General features: G+C 32.0%; 1 protein-coding gene across 1 annotated transcript; it reads left to right on the plus strand.

Moving 5' to 3' along the window:
• Positions 1 to 6,715: 6,715 nt before the first annotated feature.
• Positions 6,716 to 9,404, plus strand: LOC149580473 (peroxidase 57-like). Its single transcript, XM_089813848.1, has 5 exons — positions 6,716 to 6,930; positions 7,060 to 7,132; positions 7,541 to 7,827; positions 7,969 to 8,160; positions 8,524 to 9,404. The coding sequence occupies exons 3-5, from the start codon at positions 7,561 to 7,563 to the stop codon at positions 9,148 to 9,150; spliced, it is 1,086 nt and encodes a 361-aa protein (XP_089669974.1). The 5' UTR covers positions 6,716 to 6,930; positions 7,060 to 7,132; positions 7,541 to 7,560; the 3' UTR covers positions 9,151 to 9,404.
• The last annotated feature ends 11,524 nt before the right edge of the window (positions 9,405 to 20,928 follow it).

Raw genomic sequence — 20,928 nt, forward strand, 5'->3', positions numbered from 1 at the left:
TAGAGCTCGTCATACCTTTGTTGGGATCAAAATAGTTAACTAGGAAGGCCAATAGATCCTCTCTAATCTTCCTAACATTCTTCAAGCTTTTTTCCAACACTATTAGAAGGTGTTCATAGTGTAGTGAATATAGATGACAGGGACTAATCGGCTTGTGGTTGAGCAACATGTTGTGAGAAAATGCTTACTCTATGTGACCTCAAGAAATTTTGTCTACCTTGAATATTTTTATTCTAAATCCCTCAAAAATATTATTAACAAAGGAAACATTGAATTCATACCTAGATCTAGAGATCTTGAAGACACATGGAACTAAGAGTTTAAAATTAGTATTACCATTTAACTTAATCTATTCAAGATCTAGGGTTTATAATTTATACTAATATGGGGTTTATTAAATTAGGAATATGGTTTAGAAACTAGGGTTACTATTAAAGGTATCAACATGTAGACTTTGGTTTTGTATTTGTGATTACATGATGATAGTTCACAATTAGGATGAGCATTACAAATTAAGGTTAGGTTTAGGTGTTTATATAAGCATCATGATAAATAACATTAGCATTTTAAGATTAAGTATAAACATTTAGGATAAGGGCATCAATAAGGTTTAGCTATAGAGTTTACGATTTTGGAGGTATAATTGTATTTCTATGTTTGGAACAATTTTGTAAATGTCAAACTTGAAAAAATTTAAAGTTAGGGTTGTGGTTAAAATATGTTTTATATATGCATGAGGGTTTAGTTTGGTTTAGTGTCTTTGCGAGGTTTCAATTTAGTATAGAGCTAGATTTCAAAGTTGTTTTAAACATCTAGGGGTTTGCATTATGTTTAGTATTAGGATTAGGTCTTAACATTAGGGATTAGGGAATCAATTAGGGATAAATTTGATAGGGTTTAACATTTCAAATATATGTTTAATTTTATATTAAGTTTGATCAATTTATGAGTTATGGTTAGGGGTTCATTTAGTTTATGTGAGGGTCTAATTTGGTTAAAAGTGTTAGGTTCAGGGTTCAATTTAGTATATAGAGTTAAGATTTAGGGTGGTTTAATGACTAAAATACTTATGTACATGTACATGTGTAGAACATACTCAACAAGGACAACTTCCTGAGGTAGGAGAAGGGTCATTCCAAGCTCAAAAAGGTACACACATCTCTTGGAAGTACAATGTCTCTCTAGATTTAAGCAAGCTTGGTAACTTTAAAACATATTTTAGAGACCTTTCCCCTTACAAGTGCTTGATTTTATTTGTTATCATGTGTGGAGTATTCAATGATGGAAATGTTGGATAAGAGGAAATTCAAGTTGAAGCAATGGATATTAAAGAAGGTTCATCAAAAGGTCAAAGAAGTATGTGCATCAAGCTCTTTAGTTCAAAAAAAAAGTTAAATTTATAATAATTGTACATGTTGGGATCTAGATAAAAGTATATAATATTTCAAGTTACATGTATATATTTGTCCCCTTAAGACTATATATTAATTTATTTATTTTTTAATTCTTGCAGCCCAAGATCATGCAATAAATAAAAATGTTAATCTAGCTCAAAGATTGAAGAGAAAAATTATTCATAGAAACATAGATCATTTAATTGAAATTAATGCGAAAAAATTGAGAGAATATTCTAGTCAACCTTTACATACTACAAAGAGAATATTGAATAAAAATTATAAGGAAATAATTGTACAATTTGGGAATCTTGATACAGTTGGGAAAAATCAAGTATTATCAATTTCACTTCTTAAAGATGAATTAAAAGAGCCATTAAAACTATTGGGTATAGATGCAAGTATGAAAAAGAGGGGAGATTATAAGCTACAAAAAGATATTGTTGAAAGTGTTAAGGAAGGATTGCATTCCATTGGTAAAACAAATAGATCTGTTTCATGAAGAGTGATACTGACATATGTTTTAAATAAGAAAATGTCCCAAAAAAAGACATATATATTCACTTTCATCTCATATTAGTTATAGTTAGAAGAAAGTATCACATTATTTGAAAAGGAGAAATAATTTTGATGATGGTATTGGAAATCTAAAGGGAAAGTAAGATACTTGGGGGGTTGGGGGGTGTAGGGGTGAATCAAGATCAATTAAAACTTTAACACTTCAAACATTAACCATATTTGACAACTTCACCATTATCCCTTATCTCCACATTACCATAAACTAAATCAAACATTCACTAAAATATATTATCAGATCTAATATCTACTTACATGAATAACATTCACCAGACATAAATAACTCATAGCACATGACACAATGTTTTGGTCATGTAGAAACCCTCCAAGGTGAAGGTAAAACTACACTTGGGATGACACCCATAAAATCTTCACTACTACAACAAAAAATTTCACTTGTTAGGACTACAATTTTGATCACCTTTGATGATCTACCCCATGAGGGGTCTTCCTTGTTAAGAGCTTTACAAGATTTATTCAATCTACCTTGATTAAAGGATTTTACTTCACAACTAAGTGAGTACTCTATTAAGAATTTACAAGGGTCTATTAAAACCACTCTATTAAGAGACTTACACCCTGAAACACTTGTTAGAATGTACAAATACATGATCCTTCCGTTTACACTACAATGATGATAACAAATCTCCTCTGTACAATTACTGATCACTTCCTTGATCTAGTTTCTCACTTACTTTGCACTTCACTTCTTCTTTGCAATACTCAGTTGCTCTTCTTGATTCACCTTCACACTTCACATAAAACTAAACATTTAATCATATATGCTCCACACACGCGAACTAGGTCATAAATCCTTCTTAAATAGTTATTAGGTGAAGCTTCTAGATCATGATCAACTATCTAGATTTATTCCTTTTTCTACTTAGTCCTTGCAATTTCCTAATTGGTTAATCTACTTGCATAGGTATTATTGATCCTTACCGAACATTTGTAAACACCTCCATAACTAACTCCTCAACCATATAAAAATATCTCCATCTTAGCTAAAATGGTTTACTTCAATGTTTCTACCATTACAAATAATCATGTCAAAACGGTCTTACTAGGCACTTGAACTTGTTGATGCTTGACCATGTGTCTAATCTACATGTTGTCACTCTACCCGGCATACTCTATTTTACTCGGTCTGTATCAAACTCAACATAAGAATGAACTTGACCTATATACTGCTCTTTGACAACTTAGCTAATATTGGAGTACTCTACAACCTTTGACTTCCTCAGCAGCAACTATTGCTTGACAGAAACTAAAATATATACAAGTCCTTCATTACATTACTCGACCTATATAGGATGAATCGGTCACAATGATGACCGACTGACCCTGCCTAATGAATTACCAAGTTTTTTTCACTAACTGACAATGTCATGATTGAGTTGATAAAAAAAAGCCTCAATGGGAATGATGCCTACAAGATGATGTACTAATATAAAAAATCATCATGAAAGGATGTGACTTGTTAGGAGTCAATTCAATACAATCAGTACATAGAAGTCACTATTAGGAGACCTTGATTTCTTTTCAGGAGGTTCCAACCCTGTTGGGAGTTGTTTCAACCTTGTTAGGAGCTAATAAGAAGTCGACTAAATCCACTATCCAAATTACTTCAGAACTTTTCTCACTAAATAATTCAAGATAACATATCCAAGAAAATGAACTAAATGAAACAACAACCTATCTTGTCAATATAGTTCCTCTGAAGTCCATTATACATCCTCAACATCATCGTATACCCTTTTGCAATTCACATCCAAAGCTTGTATAGCATTACATTTCATACATATGACCGCATATGATGATTTATAACCAAGGAAAGATCTTTCTTTTATACCAAGTCCTAAAACAACTAATTGAGTCAACCTTGAGGCTTTCACAATATAAAATGAATGATATAGGACCATTATAAGATATTAAAATTAAGTTCCACATGCTACAATACAAATTACATCAATTACATAATACAATTGGCCTCTAAGGAATAACTTGTACATTATCCTTCACAAGTCTATAGACAATGAAAACCAGATTTTTCCTTCTTGAATGTTGCATCATGAACATGACTCTGACCAAAATCCGGGCTCGCTGAACAAGCTTTAACCTTGCTGAAAACATACAACTCAATCTTTAACATATTGTTCTGTGCACACTACCCTGTAACTAGTCCTTAGAAAAACTTTTGTAACTCGTGCAAAATATCATAACTATTTTTGCGAACATAGATATATCATGAAGACATATCCATATATACATTCTAACTCCATCGAATATAATTTTGCATCTAGGAATCACACTCAACAAAATTCAACACATAAGTAATCAATCATCTCTCCAAACATACTAGCAACATCCTTAACAATCTCCCTTAGGTATTCACACCAATAGATAATACCAATTGTCCTACAAACTAAAATGTAGGATTCAAAGAAAATGAAATAAGATTATCTACAACAGAATATACTTTGAAAAAAAATAGATTGAAAGAAAATGAAAAAGGAAAAGGCTTAAAATTTCTATGGTTTTTACCTACAAAATGCAAAAATTTTGAACCTAATGTCACAAATGACATAAGAATATGAACTTTATAGTAAAGGTTTGATTTGTCCATTGTTGTAATATCTAATAATGTGTGTCAATTTCATATTCTCTCTATTGTAACACAAGACTTAAGATGGAACTGTAACATTTTGAAACAATAAAATCTAATGTTCAAAATAATAATTTATAATAAATGTTGTTTGTAAACTTTGATTATTATAATGCTAAAATTATATTGTAATTAAGGAGGGGCTTTTAAGTTGTACACATCAATTTTTGTAAAGGACAATTCTTTGCAATCCACGTAGGAAGGTTGGCATTTTATAGACATTCTCTATTTCCCAGTTGCAATATTTAAAAATTAGGCAAGACAATGCAAAAATAGTTTTGTTAGTGGTCAAAATATTTATAAATAAATGTATAGAGTAATGCACAACGAGACCATAAAGAGGAATGAATTTGATGAGTCAAGTGAGGGATGGACAACAAATCCCATGGGAGGTAACACCACCTCATGCAATTATTTCATATTCCTAATATATACATCAATAAAAAGAATTGACTTCATTTACTAAATAATGAATTAACAATCCCACATGGCACAAGTTCATATAAATATATAGCTTATAAAAATCTAGCATGCATGTACAAGTGGGAGGAATACAAAGAATATGAAATAAATTATTTAGAATAACAATGATTTATAGTTATAGTTATAGCCACTTTAATGCATGCCACTAAAATGATTGTCAATTTATTTAAAAAGGCTCAAAAAATTACAACTAAAGTTGATACTACTATAGAAAGCCTCTCAACTTAATAGTTTACTCTAGTCTTCACGAACATATAGAATAACTCAGAGAATATAGCCTTATTTGCATTCCAAAAATGAACATACATCAAAATAACTTAGGATTCAAAATTATTATAAATAAATTCAAGGAACTTGTAAAATGTGTTTGCCTAAAGTTGAGTTCAAACCAACCTCCATCTTTGCCAAAGATTCAAGAAGCTCTCTCAATAACTTCTTCTTCTTCTTCTTTTGCATGAGTCACTCCCTCTTTTAATGACCAATCCTTTATGTTTTTAACCATTTCTTTGATGGTGGATATTGTAATTAAGGTAATTTTTATGTAATATTATATGACCATTTCCAATAAGCATTACATTTAGATTCTTTATTTAATTTTTCTACCACCTCAATTTTAAAAATAGATACTCTCATTAATGTGTTCTATCACACAACATTGTAATAGCATTAATTTGTATTCTATTTCGTTAACACTAGAATGAACCAAACATTGTGTACATAATTTAAATAGAGCATATAATTAAAGAACAACAATAAAACACATCAAAAGGTTATATTCACCATATAAGGAAGAATAAGAATTTACTTTTCTTTCAAGTTCACTTTATAACCAAATTGTTTAGAATTTACATGCAATTATATATTATGCTATAAAAAATGGGAACAGAAAACACAATGCTAATTTTTAGTACAATCTTCCACATGGTCATATCAAGGTTAAGGTTAAAACTTTGTAACATATCATGAAATGCAAGTCTAACAAGATGCAACTAGGTGGTGTGTGCTGACCAGACCAAACCATCCATACCCACCACTACCAAGGAGCTAGTCTCCTCTACCTCAACCATACTCTCGTCTTCCACTTGCAAAACCTAGACACTCAAAACCCCATCAATAGGCCAAAATTCATCAAAATCATAAACAATTTAAACCTTATCACATTTCATTTCATCTTATCATAAAAATCATCATTATACATATAACTCATGTATTAATTAGGTGCATCATAAGTGTATGAGAATCATATTGCATCATATATGAGTGAGAATCACATTGCATCATTAATTATACATCGACATTTATCAAACATGCATGCAATGGAAAAAACCATAGTCACATTAATTATACATCAACATTTATCAATCAAACATACATGCAATGAAAGAGACCATAGCCACATTAATTATACACCAACATTTATCAATCAAACATGCATCCAATGAAAGAAACCATAGTGACATGGTGAGATGAATCAAGGCAAACATAGACTAGGAATCTAAAATCAACAACATTAAGAACAAGGACACATGTTTAGGTATGTGTGGATCATACCGACATTCAAATGCACTATAACAACTTAAAAAAGTATTGCCATTCTACCAAGTTGAATTGTAATTGATCAAATTATGACCGTCTACAAACAGACTATTTTCCGTCTGTTCTGTTCGTTAGAGATGTAAATCAAGAAGAAAGATTATGTCCCCACATCAGCTTATAAACATTTGAATCTGGGCGGACAAGAAACGAGAATCATAAGAAGCCTTCCAATTACCTGCCAATTGTTCTTTCGTGTTTTCCGTTGGCATTCTCGAGGTAACGAGATCGACTCCGGCGCCCTTCTGTGTTAATTTTGTTCTCAGAAATGCATGTCTTCTTTCCATTTTCACTGCAATTATTAGGAAGTTCATGCAATTCAACAGAAACTGATGTCTCAGTTTACAGGTATTTGAATTTGAGCGTTCGGGAAAATATAAGTGGTTTGTGATTTTTGCTGCTTTCTGTTGGCTTGCTCAAGGTAACGACTTCGATTCCCTCGCCTTCTGTGCTATTTTTCATGTTTACAGCCTATTATTTCTGTTTTCGCTGAGAATGTAGGAACAGCTTATAGAGTTTGAATTTTGGCGGACAAAAAATGAGAAACAACCTCAAATTGGCTTCCATTATTTCCTGCTTTCTGGGGAGGGAAGAATGGAAGCCATTCTTACTTGCTTTCTGAGTTATTTACCTAAAGGGTTACAGAAATGAGGAAAGAATGGAAGCTATTAACTTATGGCTATTTCTTGTTTCTTTCTTTGTGCAAATCCATATATGCATACATAAGCTGTTTCTGCATTTGCCCCAATTCAAATATCGACCTCAAATTGGCTTCCACTTTTTCTTGCTTTCTGTAAGATAACGAGTCCGTTTTCCGCTGCAAATGCAGGATCAGCACCTGCGTTGAGAATGGGGTTTGGAATTCGTTGTTTGGAGTGGGCGTTCGTGTTCACGTTTGCGCTCCTTATATCGACGAAACCTGATGGTTACAACACCCCCAAGCCCTATGCTTTAGAAGAATACACAGTAAGGACTGCGTTACATCATGATTTTTACCGGCATTCGTGTCCCGAGGCAGAGCATATTATCAAAACCACGATTGATGAGATGTCGAGTAATTACTCAGGCATCGCGCCAGCCCTTATACGACTTGTGTTCCATGATTGCTTCGTAGAGGTAATAATAACAGAGTTGATCCTTTGCAAGAAAATATTTCTGGATTCAACTATCTGTAAATCTTTTGTTTTAAGGACTTCGGAAATCCAATAAGTTTAAAAGCTGATCTTGTAAATTAAGCTTGGACATTTTAATATGCAGGGATGTGATGCATCCGTGCTGCTGGAATCGGTCGAGGGCTTTAAATCTGAGAAAGAATCGGCCCCAAATTTCGGTTCTCTAAGGGGATATGACATCATTGATGAAATTAAGCGAAGATTGGAAGTAGCCTGCCCCGAAACAGTTTCTTGCGCAGACATTATTGTGCTTAGTGCAAGACATGCCGTGGTCATGGTATGTACTATACTTTCTTTCCACAGAATCGTGATCTTAGTCTTTATTATGGATTATGAGAATTTTGAGCTCTTTCTCCGAATAATCTTCACACGATAATTCAATCTTGTTTTCCATTCTTCGCTGGAGAGCCTGTGAAACTCTTATTGATTGTATTTGTTGGTTTTTGTCTATTTTCTCGGTTTCCATGGCCCAGTCGCTTTCTTTCCACAGATCTTCGCAGTCTTTGTTTGGGATAACGAGAATCCTCGCTTTCTTTCTCTAAATGACCTTCGCTCTCAGAAGCCATCTATGAATCTTCAGTTCTGTTTCTCTTGTCTGATTTTTTTGGTTTGGGAAGCTGAAATTTGATTTGTTTGGCAGGGGAAAGGGCCCTTCATTCCTGTGAAAACAGGGCGCAGAGACAGCAGGGCCTCGTTTGCCGATGTGGCAGATAAAAATCTGCCCACGCCGAACGATGACATTTACACCATGATCGACAGATTCAGGGCAAAAGGGTTTACAGAAAAGGAAATGGTCAGTCTGCTGGGGGCTCACACCATAGGAAAAGCCCACTGCCACTTTTTCGCGGATAGATTCTCAGATTTCAACGGCACCGGGAAACCCGACCCCTCCATGGAAGTTCATTTCCGCACGCACCTGAGCAACGTCTGCAGGAAGCACCCAACGGTGGCCTTGGACCATGGCAACCCCTCATCTTTCGATTCGCACTACTACCGGAACTTGCAAGCGGGAAAAGGGGTTCTGTTCGTCGACCAGGCGTTAATGGCGGCACCCTCCACCCGAAGGATAGTCGAATTGTTCGCCTCGAATGAAGAGCTTTTTCACCGTGATTTCTCCATCGCCATGGGAAAACTGTTTAACCTGAACGTGCTCACAGGAAACGATGGGGAAATCAGAAAAGAGTGCTCCAAGCCTCTCCGAAGTAGCAGGACCTCTTATGACGGGCCCCCATTGAAAGACCCAGAGTCTATGCCCCTTCCCCTTTAATGCATTTCCTTAATTTTTTCATTTTTTCATTCTTTCGCATACAATTCTGTATATCGGCCTTTGACAATACACAATTCTGCATGATGATTTCCGAGTCAATTGACTGTTCCAGCAATTATGGTTTTTGAGTCATTGACTGTCACACAGTTCAATGAACCATAACCTGTGAGAGACAGACATACGAACTTATTTGTTATTATTTTCTATGGAATATATATAGATACCAGCTTATATGGAGACTATATTAAATGTGATTCTTCTGTTCTTTGCATGAAATTCAATGTGATTCTAACCTGCAACTACTCTTTTTTTTTTTCTGTGGTTCACCAAATTATCTGATATTTTTTCTATTGAGCTGATTGGTTGTAATTAAGAATATTTTTAGATGGATATTAGATCAATAAGTAGGAAATAGTTTCTACAGCAAGTCACTATTCATGATAAATGAAGTTGACTCTACAGTTAAATTCTGATAACAATTTCATCTATTTTAGACCATTTATGAGATATAGTCTTATAAATGGATCGTTAGAAAAAGTAGACTTCAAAATAGTATTAAAATTTGAGAATCATAATCTTCTACTTAATGATGTGATGTAGAATTAAACCACATTTAGATGCTCCAATTTGAAATGTTACACCATGATCAATCCTTCAATTTAAGAAATATTTTTCAGTAATTTTTCAGATTTCTAAGTGAATTTTTTTAACCTGAATGTACTTATTCATTCATTTACGTACAATTTTATATATCTCTCTTTGACAATATGCAATTCTGCAATGATGGTTTTTGAGTCGATTGACTGTTCCAGCAATCATATATTCTAATCTTATACAGACATACAAACTTATTATTTTCTATGGAATATAGACATACCAGCTTATATCCAAATTATGTTAAATGTGATTCTTTTGTTCTTTCATGAAATTTAATGTGATTTTGACCTGCAGCTTTTTCTGTGGTTTATTTTATTGAGCTGATTGGCGGTAATCAAGAATATCTTAAGATGGATTTCAGATCATTTATGGGATATGGTCTTATAGGTGGATCCTTGGAAAAGGTCCTCTTCAAATAGGATTAAAATTCTGAGAATCATAATCTTCAAATTTGTGAATGCTCTACTTAATGATGTGATGCAAAATTAAATCATTTTTAAGTATTTCAATTGTAATGTTTCTAACATGTTCTTAAATGTGAATGATTTTGAATATTTACATCATGATGAAGACTTCAAATTATTAAAGCATTTTTCAATGATTTCTAACTTGTCATAGTGAGAGTTTTTTGTTTAAGTGGGGCACAAGGAGAACTCCTAATTCATTTCCTTTTTTTTAAATATTGAAACTCAATTATTATTTTTATTTTGTTCATATGAATTTTGATAAGTAGGAGATAATTTCCATAGCAAGTCAAATTGTGATATTGCTATCAAGATTTAATTGTGTGATTTTGAGTCAAACTCATTGACCCATATTTCACCACCTAGATCCAATGAGTGCTAAGTGTTTCATTTATTCTCATGAGAGATAGATTCATGTTGAATCACTACTCATGAAATATGGGTCAATGAGTTTGACTCAAAATCACACAGTTAAATCATGATAGCAATATCACCATATGAATTCTTTCATATGCAATTTTAAACAATCTCCCTTTGAATTCTGCATTGTCATCTCATTCATTAATAATTAATATTTGCATTCCTTAACATACAATTTTTGATATCTCTCTTTGTCCATGCACAATTTTAGATATGAAGAAAGACTTAAAAATACCAAGGTAAATCAACAAATTGCAATCCATTCTCAAGACTAATATCAGCAAATTTTGAAGGGAAGGACATCAAGAACCACAAGCATAATACTCCCTCAGTCTTCAGAGGATAATGTTCTGAAGACTTTATCAATGGGCAAGATTTGAAGAGCACAAACAACTTGAAAATTGATTTCAAGAGCAAGATTGTCAAACCCTTGTCTGCTAAATTTGAAGATTAATATCCTTCCAAGAGAAGCTTGTTGGAGTTGAAGTCCCAAGCAAAACATCACAATAGAGATGGATGGATTGATGTTGAATCACTACTCGTGAAACATGGGTCAATGAGTTTGACTCAAAAACTACATAGTTAAATTCTGACATCAATATCACAATTTGACTTGTGGAAATTATCTCCTACTTATCAATTGATGAGCTTAGGACACTTTCTAATGAATGGTTTATAAGGTACAACACTTGGTGAAGGTTTTACAAATCGGGTTGCAAGTAGAGTGGGTTTAACCATGGAGGGAACTCTATAGTTAAGTGCGCTCAAGCTGAAGTAGTATAGGGATGAGTGACCTCTCAGAAGTTTGGTGCTTCACCTTTGTGAGCATCACCGAGATCCAATGAGTGCTAAGTGTTCCATTTATTCTCATGAGAGATGGATTCATATTGAATCACTACTCGTGAAGCATGGGTCAATGAGTTTGACTCAAAATGTAGTCCTTGCCCCTAATTTTTACATTTTGCTATTATTGCCAAACTCTTTTAGGCTAGTTTTATGCTTGATAATTATTAGCATTGTTTTGAGATTATCAAATATTGTTTTACATTTAGTTGATTATATGATGAGATTACTTTGTACTCTATACTTCATGTATGCATGATGATTATTCAGTGATTTTAGATATTGATGATGATTAGTTAGATAGATTATCATGTGTTTTCTTATGGATACTTACCCCATATTGCATATGTATGGTGTGTGTGTGTATGTTTTCTTTATTTATGGCATTTTTGATATGGTTAAGAAAGGGAGTCGTAGTCACCCACTAGTCAGGATTTACATGATACACCACTTCCTACCATTGCTTGTTTAACTTAGTATATATGTGTTTGTACATATGTGGATTTTATGTAGATTGCAAGTACTGGGTATTGACTTCCCTGAATTGTCAGGATGAGTGTACCCTATCACATTATCTCAATGGTAAGAGAGAGGAGATAAATTCTTAAGTCCAAGTCCTAAACCTTTAAGCCATTTGTCATAGAAAATTAGGACAAGTATCTGAGTTGTTTACCTTTTGAATGCGTCGAATGACATTGATTCATGATTATAACCCTTTAATTTGATCTTGTATTTATTTTTCTATGATGGGTTTTCATATTTTGTTTTATGAGTCTTTGGTGATTTTTCTATTAATTAAGTCAAATTAAATTATTAAATTAATAATTTAATTTAATGGAAAATTATTATGGTATTTTTAATATTTAACTATATTTAATTAATTGGGAGATCAATTAAATAAAAAGAATTAAATTTAAAGATAAAAGTTATAAGTTTAATTTTAGAACGTGGTAATATTTATTTAATTTAATAATAATATATTTAGAGTTCATTGATAAATAAATGCTAAATACTATTATTATTTAAGTTAATAAATATTTTATCAATTAAACTTTCAAAAAAAAATTAAGAAGTGAAAAAGATATTAATTTATTAAAATTTTCAAAATTGCATAATGTGTGCATGAGATTAAAATTTAATAAATTAATTGAAAAGAGAAGTCAAGTGAAAATTAAATAAAGTTATTTTATAATCCAATAAACGTGCATGAAAAAGATAAAGAAAAAGTAAAGAAAATATAAAGAAATGTTAATAAAAAGTTAAAGTCTAGTGAGCAGAGAGTTCTCTCGGGTGATTGCACAATTAGTACCTCGATTTTAGGAGAGAACTCCTTATCACCAATTGAGGATTCATTTTCAAAGGATCGCAATTTTGGGAAGAAACAAACAAATTTTTGGAGGAAGAAAATTTCGGAAGAGAGAAGGTTTTGAGAGGAGAAATTTCTCTTACAAATCTTTTTGGGCATAATGATTTAGCATCAGAGTCTAGGTAGATTCTTGTGATTTAATCGCACAGTTAATTATGCTATTTCTTTTCCTATCTTCTTCGTGACTGTGAATTGATTGTCTGGGTTTTATTGCAATGAATCTCTCAATCTTGTAATTTGGAATTTCTAATATGCATGTTGTTATCGTCTGTATGTGGGGAGTTTAAAATATTAGTACAATCCTCCTTCCGTAGAATTAAATTTTGGAAATTAAATTGAGAGGGGTTTTAAAAGAAAGAAAAAATTTAAATTAGAAATTTGAATGGTTAATCGTATTTTTCCTATTAGACTAAGATTGCATATGTTTATAAAAAAAAAATATTTAAAATTTTATTAGTAAATTTTTATTAGAAGGGTACTATTTTAATATCAAATCTTATTAATTTAAATTAAATAATTTTTTTTTAAAATATACAATTAAAAAAATTATTATTGAATTTTGATTGTGGGGGGGAGGTGAGCTCCATGCACCACCTTTCCAAGCCCCCATGGCTCTAAAGAGCCATAGCTACTACTCGTGGTAGTGTTGCAGCAACAACAATTATTACTGCTGCAGCTACCACACGATCACGACAGCAGTCGTAAAGCAAATGGTCGGCAGACCTTAAATCACAAAGTTTATAAATTTTTTTAAAAAAAAATTTAATTTAATTTGAATTAAGTTTTAAATTATTATTATTATTATTATTTAAAGACGGGTAAACGCTTTGACCTGGAGCTATGAATCAGTGAGGCCACAAATGGGGGACCTCATCCCCATGAGATTTAAACCTTGATGGCAAAGATAACAACACAACAACTTAACCATCACAACATGCCACTATTGGCAATTACGTTTTAAATTTTATTTATGATTAATTTTAGTATTATTTTAATAAAATTTATTAAATATTATAATTTTAATATTTAATTAAAATATAATTATTATATATAATAAATTGAGTAATTTAATTAGATTTAATTTAATTAATTAATTTTAAAATGGAAGTTATTTAATAGAAAAATGAGATTTATTTAATTATCAATAATCTTGATTTTTAATAAAATTGTAAATTATTTTTATTTTAAAAATCAATAATTATTATTTAATAATTTAAATAAATAAGTATCCTAAATTATTTTTGAATTATTGACTTAAAATCGAATAGGGGTGATTGTGCATTTTATTTGAATATAAGAACAAGCTAATTTGTAAGGGTAAATTGTGAATTTTATCTACTCGAAAACTTATACTAAAACAAAAATTGAAACCTTACTGTTAACTCAACCATGTGCTTTAAAATCAAACCAACACTTTGATACCTACACTATGTTTTCTATGTGTTGTCTATGTTTAGGGTTTGGGTTGACTAGAGTGTTGACCAGTCTTAGGATGTTACCAGAGGCTAAAGAGTTCTATGTTTGTGATATTATTATGATTTGACTTTGATCTTTTATACTCAACCATTGTAATGTGTCTAGTATGCTCTATGATTTGTGTTGATCTATTGATTGTTATTGCTTTCCAGTGTTCTTGTGTGAAGTTGAGGTGAATGTTATGACCTACTTGACTTAACCATTTTGGAGTCTTTGATCATTATATTTGGATTGCTTTTCAGTCGCTTTTATAGGACTGAGATGTTTGGTATTATTTTTTATTGGTGATGTCATGTTATGACATATTTAACTTAACCATTTTGAGTCTTCAATTAGTATTTTTAGGGATGCTTTCTAGTTGCTCGTAGAGAACTGATGTGTTATTGTGAATTATCTTTTGATGCTTTCTAGTCACTTGTATAGGACTGAGGTGATTTACTATGATTTTTTGATTTATACTTTTATGAGCCTAGGGTAGGTTATCTATATCTAATGTCAAGAAGTGGCTTGCAATGAAGGCTGGGGCCCTAAGTGGCTACTAGGGTAACCCATTGTAAGTTATGGAATACGTGAAAACACTATACTAAATGAGAGTAAACTGAACCTTATAAGAGTCTTTGTATGTTCTTGTCCATGCTTTGAGTGCTAGTACAAACTAGGATGAGAGTAGAGAGAATGCTTGGTTGTGACCATGTATCATTAGTATGCCTTGTCAGTACGAGAGGATACTAGTGCCATATAGGGGTCACTAGGGGGCAAGGGTCTTGAGAGACTGCCAGGGTAACTCTAGTGTGATTCATGCGATGACACTTGCCCGCTTACATAGTAGGTTTACTATGTGTCTTTGTGTGCCTCTAAGTTTAGATGTTGATTTATCTTGGAACCTTTGAGTTAGATTACTTTTAGGATTTCATGGACTTAGAGAGCACTTTTGATATTTGGATTGATATCATGTTCAGGACTTGAGACTATCTCTTTAGCGTAGTGGGAGTGAGCCATTTAGGTTCCATGCGGTCGGGTGGTAGTGCTTTTTACTCTTACCATTGAGATCCATCCATTGATATCATGGCTAGAGTTTCCTTGAATGCATTTCCTTTCATTCTATCTTTGTATCATTATGATGGATGGTTATATTTTATGATGGAGGTTTATATCTTTTATGATGGATGGTTATATCTTTTATGATGAATGGTTTCATTTACTATATTGTATTTTGTATCATGGATCCAAGGAGGAGTATGTAATCTATTTTTATAAATGTATGTTCTTTTAGCCTTTCATACCCTGTGACATGTACAGTGGATGATTGAGCATTCAAAATTTTATTGCCAAGTGGTATTTGGAACAAATGTATATTATTTAAATGGACTTTGTAATTTTAACTATTCTTTCATGTGGATGTGGTATTTGCTAGACTTAGTATTAATTATATTTAAATGTGATTCAACATCTTGAGATCCTTAAGGAATCTAATCTATGATGTTTGCTTCTATATGATTGTATGTTATTGCTTCCGCTACTTTATGTTTGATGTGCATGTTATTCTTTCTTATTTTAAAAACAATGTTTGGCAAACTTTGTAAAACTTTAGGTTAATTCTTTTGGATCCCTTGGCAGGGTGTTACACAAAAACTACATTGTTAAATCTTGATAGCAATATCATGGTTGCGCTTCTCTTGAAATTTTGTGTGTGCTTTATTTTTTAGATCTATTTTTCCCCTATTTTCAATATTGTTTAAGAAATACGAAGATAGTATATTTGTGCATTGTGTTAGTGTGCATAACTTATACTAGATAGGAGTAAGTCTATTTAGTTGAAAGTTACACTCCATTTCCCACCTTTAAAATTTCTCTTACAAAATCAAGGGCATCCCCTGCACCTGCAATTTTATTTTTAAGATTATCTCCATTCCTATTTAATGGAGTGGGAGGGCTACCAATAATTGCAATTTTACTAAGAGTAGAGAGAATGGGAATATTTGTTAATTTCCAATACATGTATCTCAAAAGCCTTAAATGAGTGTAGTAAGGGTTGTTTCTAGACACTTGTATTTTTGGATAAATGTTTTTTCATCTATCTTTTTTAGGTTCTATAATTGTCCTTGCGTTCATACTCTTATTGTAGTATTAGTTCATTGTTTTGTTATGTTAATGATGTAGACCATAATTATTTGTTGTATCTTTAGTATAATTTAGAACTAAGGTGAATTGAATTCTTGTTGTCATTTTTCTTTAACCTTCTTTTTGATATTACATCAACAAATGACTAGGTTACGTTTGCACTTATGTTGAATTTTAAAGTTTGGTGCTAATGGAAATGCATGAAAACTTTTTAGTTTAAGTCTAAGGGAGTGTTGCAAGGTTCCAAATTAAGATGCATTTACAAGAGATGTTGCTACATCCTTATAGTTAATTTTTGACTTAATAATCTTTTAGGGCTGGACTCCCTTCTATGTAAGAAACTTGGATTAATACAATGTTAAACCTCAAGGAAGTTTATAATAATTTTTTTCATAAATTTCAATTGAAGTACCCAATATGTTCCAAAGCCTTTATATTTTAATTCCAGTTTGTCTATTTAAGGAGTGCTTTGTTGAAAAAAGGAAAAATACTAGCAAAGTGACCTCTTCGCTAGTGCATCTTTGAAAAGTTGTGAGAAAATAGCATGCAATAGAAGTGCCACTTAAAACATGAACTTTTAAATTATGTAAGTGTTCCCTATAAGGTGTAAACCTTTTGTTGTTTAATAACTACTTTCAATCTGTCAATTGCCATCTTATCATCATATATTATTATAGTGGATCATCTCTATTCTAAACACACAATCCATTATCATATAGAGCTATATAATGTTGTTGTAAACTATTTAAATTGTCAATTGCTTCAACAACTATGTTAAGTCAAAGTTATATGTTTATGGTTCCAAATGTGAGAAAAACTCAAAATCAAGGCATCCTAAAACCACAAAATAATCCAATTTTTGTTACCACTAAGCTATTAGACTTTGATATAATTTGGAAATTAAATACATATACCAATGCACACAAATATAAACAAAATGAACACATACTTGATCTTCACATCAAACAAGAACTCATGATTCCATTTGTGTTGAATAAGGTATAGCCTTGTGTAATAAATGTTACATGTCATTCTATTATCAACAAGTTCATAGCTAAACTTAAATTTTGATGTTGTAGATCATGTTCATATAGATGATGCCTAAATATGATGGGGAGAAATTCAAAAATAAAAAAGAAGTGCAACTTATTATGTAGTGAAGGCAAAAATAATTCAAATAACATACAAAATATTTTAGAGCATTTAGGAAATTAATTTAGATCTCATCTTATTGCAATGGACAACAAGGGACCAATGATCTATATAAAGCTAAGATTTAACTTTCTCCATTGTTTTAGTACATTATTTCATTTCTTCTAGTTTGAGGATCTATTACTCTGTTCATGTCTCTATTTCAATATTATGTATCATTACTACTAGACTTGGAAATTCTTCTTTCCAAAACCCATGAGCCCTTCCTTTACAAAGATTAAAATTCCATCTTTATATAACATGTCTTTTTGAGAGGAACATCTTTGTTATTCCATTACATTCTTTATTTCCTCTATTAGCCCATATTTATTAGGAAATGTATCATCCTCCTCTCATTCCTCCCCATCCCCTCCCTAGCATTCTATCTCAAATTATTTTTGTCTACTTCTAATGACATATCTCTTCCAAAACTAAACAAGAAAAGGTTGCCAAATTTATAACTTCTAACATCTATGTAAACTAAAACCAAAGTGCAAATAAAAAATATTTTAAACAAAGCTAAATAGAAAATAAAATTTGACATAAACAAATAAAAAATTAGGTCAAAATGATGATCCTACATCCGGCTTCTCTAATGGAGTATTTATAAGAATGGCTCACAAAGTTTATCTAGGAGGATACAAATTTAAAAAAAAAATTATGGTCTCAAAATCATATAAAAGTAATATCAATGCATATAATTTACTAACAGAATCTGTACATGACTTGAATGGGATCAAAAGGAATATGTATGTAGAAGTTATGCTTAGTAAAAGGTTTTGTCAAATAGGTAAATTGGGCATTCAAAAAGGTGCAAACACGATTTCCTCAAATCTAAGAAAAATGATACCAAGTCATAGTTCTTGTCATGTTAATTATGGAACTATACCCAATTTCAAAAATAGACTTCATATGTTAAAGTTATAATCGATCAAAGTTTCCAAAAAGATGATTGACCAAACAACATCAACATGTTGATGTGGCACTTGAAAAATAACATGGTAGTAGATATAATTGATCCAATATAGACATGATACATGTCCTCCATAGTTAAAATAACTTAGTGCTACATGGCACCTAGGTGGCAAATATTGAGATATGTATTATAAAAATATTGGTTGGACAGGTTCAAACACTAAACCTCCCTTTTACCATTTTAGCTATCAACCACTACATCATGTGGGAATCTTACAAATAAGATTGGCAATAGTTTTCTTGGATTCAAAGTAATGTTAGATTCCTATAAATGGGTTTTGGTTGATTTGAACTCCCAACCTCCCAAACCTCATTACTAGCTCTCAACTACTACAAAATTCCTTCCATTGGACACATGGAAGATTGGAGAGAAGTAGAATTTCTTGGAGGAAACTTTCTAGTGGGAATTTGTGGAAAGGAATTAAAAAGTGTTCTTATTGTTGAAGTTAGCTTGAGGAGGCTTATATATCTAATTTACATTGATGTTTTAAAAATGATACAAAGCATTATTTGAGAAATTAATTAACTAATTAATTAATATACTTACAGTAAAATAATTATATTTATTGTTTATTTTTTCCAAAAAAAGCCAATGCGTAGGTATATTTATTAATATAGAAATAGAAGAAATAACATAGTCAGTTCTAAAAATGAGCCCTAAAATAATCAGATCAATAGAGAAAAATAATCACTAAACTGCTCCTAATTACAAACTACTAAAATTGAGTATAATGACCATGCCTATAAAGCATCATATACACACTACACATGTTTACTTTGTATATAGTATCACAAGCTCCACATTGATCAAACATTAACCTTAAAATATAATGTGGGTAACCACTATCAAAATCCCACAATCTTCTTCAACTACTGGGTGAATGCACCAAGTTGTGGTGCCAAAAACATGACGCACAACTAAAATTTCAAAACTTCTAAAAGCACGCACATGCTTAGGCTTGGGGAGCCCAAGATAAAGTGCATGCACTCTTTTTTAAAAATTTATATATGGGCTGCAACCCATAGCCCATTCTATTTTCTCTTCTTTCTTTTTGTTACTGCCTTCTTTCCCCTCAAAAATGCACCAAAAAAATTTAGAAGTTGAAGAATTTTCTCACTCTCCTCCTCAAAATGCCTCATCGTTGCCAAAGATTAAGATTGAGATCATCAAGTATATTTTCTACTCTTGCTTTTGCATTGCTTTGTATGTTTTTGTATTATTTTGTATATTTTTGCATTGTATTGTATATATTTTTAGTTTGCTTCAAATTTGTTCATTTATTTAAAATGGAATTTGTTTCTTATTAGGAAATGTGAATAATCAACCACCAAATCCCTAGCCTGATCAACACAATCAAAATAAAAACCCTCCACAAAAAGAGTGCAAACTTCCACAACCTCCACTAATTAAAAGACCTCCTCTTAGTACCCAAGACAATATAATGAATGAAATAGAAAGAGGAAAAAATGAATTATAAGAAATCATTGGTAGGTTGAAAGCTTGTGGGAAAACTAATCCTATAAGAGTATAATTGGCATCCTCCCTTAGTCCATTATGAGCAATGTAGCTTCTGTTAGTGGCCAATTGGATATTTGGCATGTTAAGAGAAAAGAACAAAGAAGATATTATGCAAACAAATTATCCTATAAAAATGTAAGAAAAAAAGACACAGTGGAAGGTAGCATGTGTGCATTGTATAAAAATCCTAGAGAACAAGACACTATTAAACATACAACTAAAAGGTTCCCCATCCACTGATGCATACATGATGATATTAGAAATAACCTTTGGGATAGATGGTGGATGGTCTTTGATGCTCCTCCCTGAAATAATCATGAGGTTCCAATGTAATTCTTAAAGAAATTGTATTGTGAATTTTTCCTTGGGGAGATCCCCAATTATTTTGACATATTAGATTCTTAGGGTAGAGGTGGGGGGTCATCATTTGAGAGGTTGGGGGCATGCCATGACCCTAATGCAGTTAGGGCACCTATTGTCAAGCCAAAGGGTGAGCATGTGATTATTCCTTCAGTTGTGAAAGAACATGTAGAGACCAGTACTCTAGGGACTATCGATGCTTTAACATAGACCCTCATTCATTATGCTAATCCTTTAGTTGAGGAAGGGTCTTCTTTGCATCACATCACATGTGCATGTCATGTGAATCCTTATACACATTTGGTAATCATGTTAGAGACACTATGGATGATGGGCTAGTAATTGATTAATTCTTGAGTGACACATTTAGCATTGACACACATGTA

Source organism: Cupressus sempervirens, chromosome 1 (genome assembly GCF_028749045.1).
Source record: "Cupressus sempervirens isolate cs-2001-9-10 chromosome 1, ASM2874904v1, whole genome shotgun sequence".
In the NCBI taxonomy this organism is placed as follows: Eukaryota; Viridiplantae; Streptophyta; class Pinopsida; order Cupressales; family Cupressaceae; genus Cupressus; species Cupressus sempervirens.

Excerpts from the sequence above, each read along its gene's own strand:
- LOC149580473 (XM_089813848.1), top strand. The coding sequence starts at position 7,561 with ATGGGGTTTGGAATTCGTTGTTTGGAGTGGGCGTTCGTGTTCACGTTT. Across the intron at positions 7,828-7,968 it reads TCCATGATTGCTTCGTAGAG|GGATGTGATGCATCCGTGCT; the intron begins GTAATAATAACA and ends TTTAATATGCAG. Across the intron at positions 8,161-8,523 it reads CAAGACATGCCGTGGTCATG|GGGAAAGGGCCCTTCATTCC; the intron begins GTATGTACTATA and ends TTTGTTTGGCAG.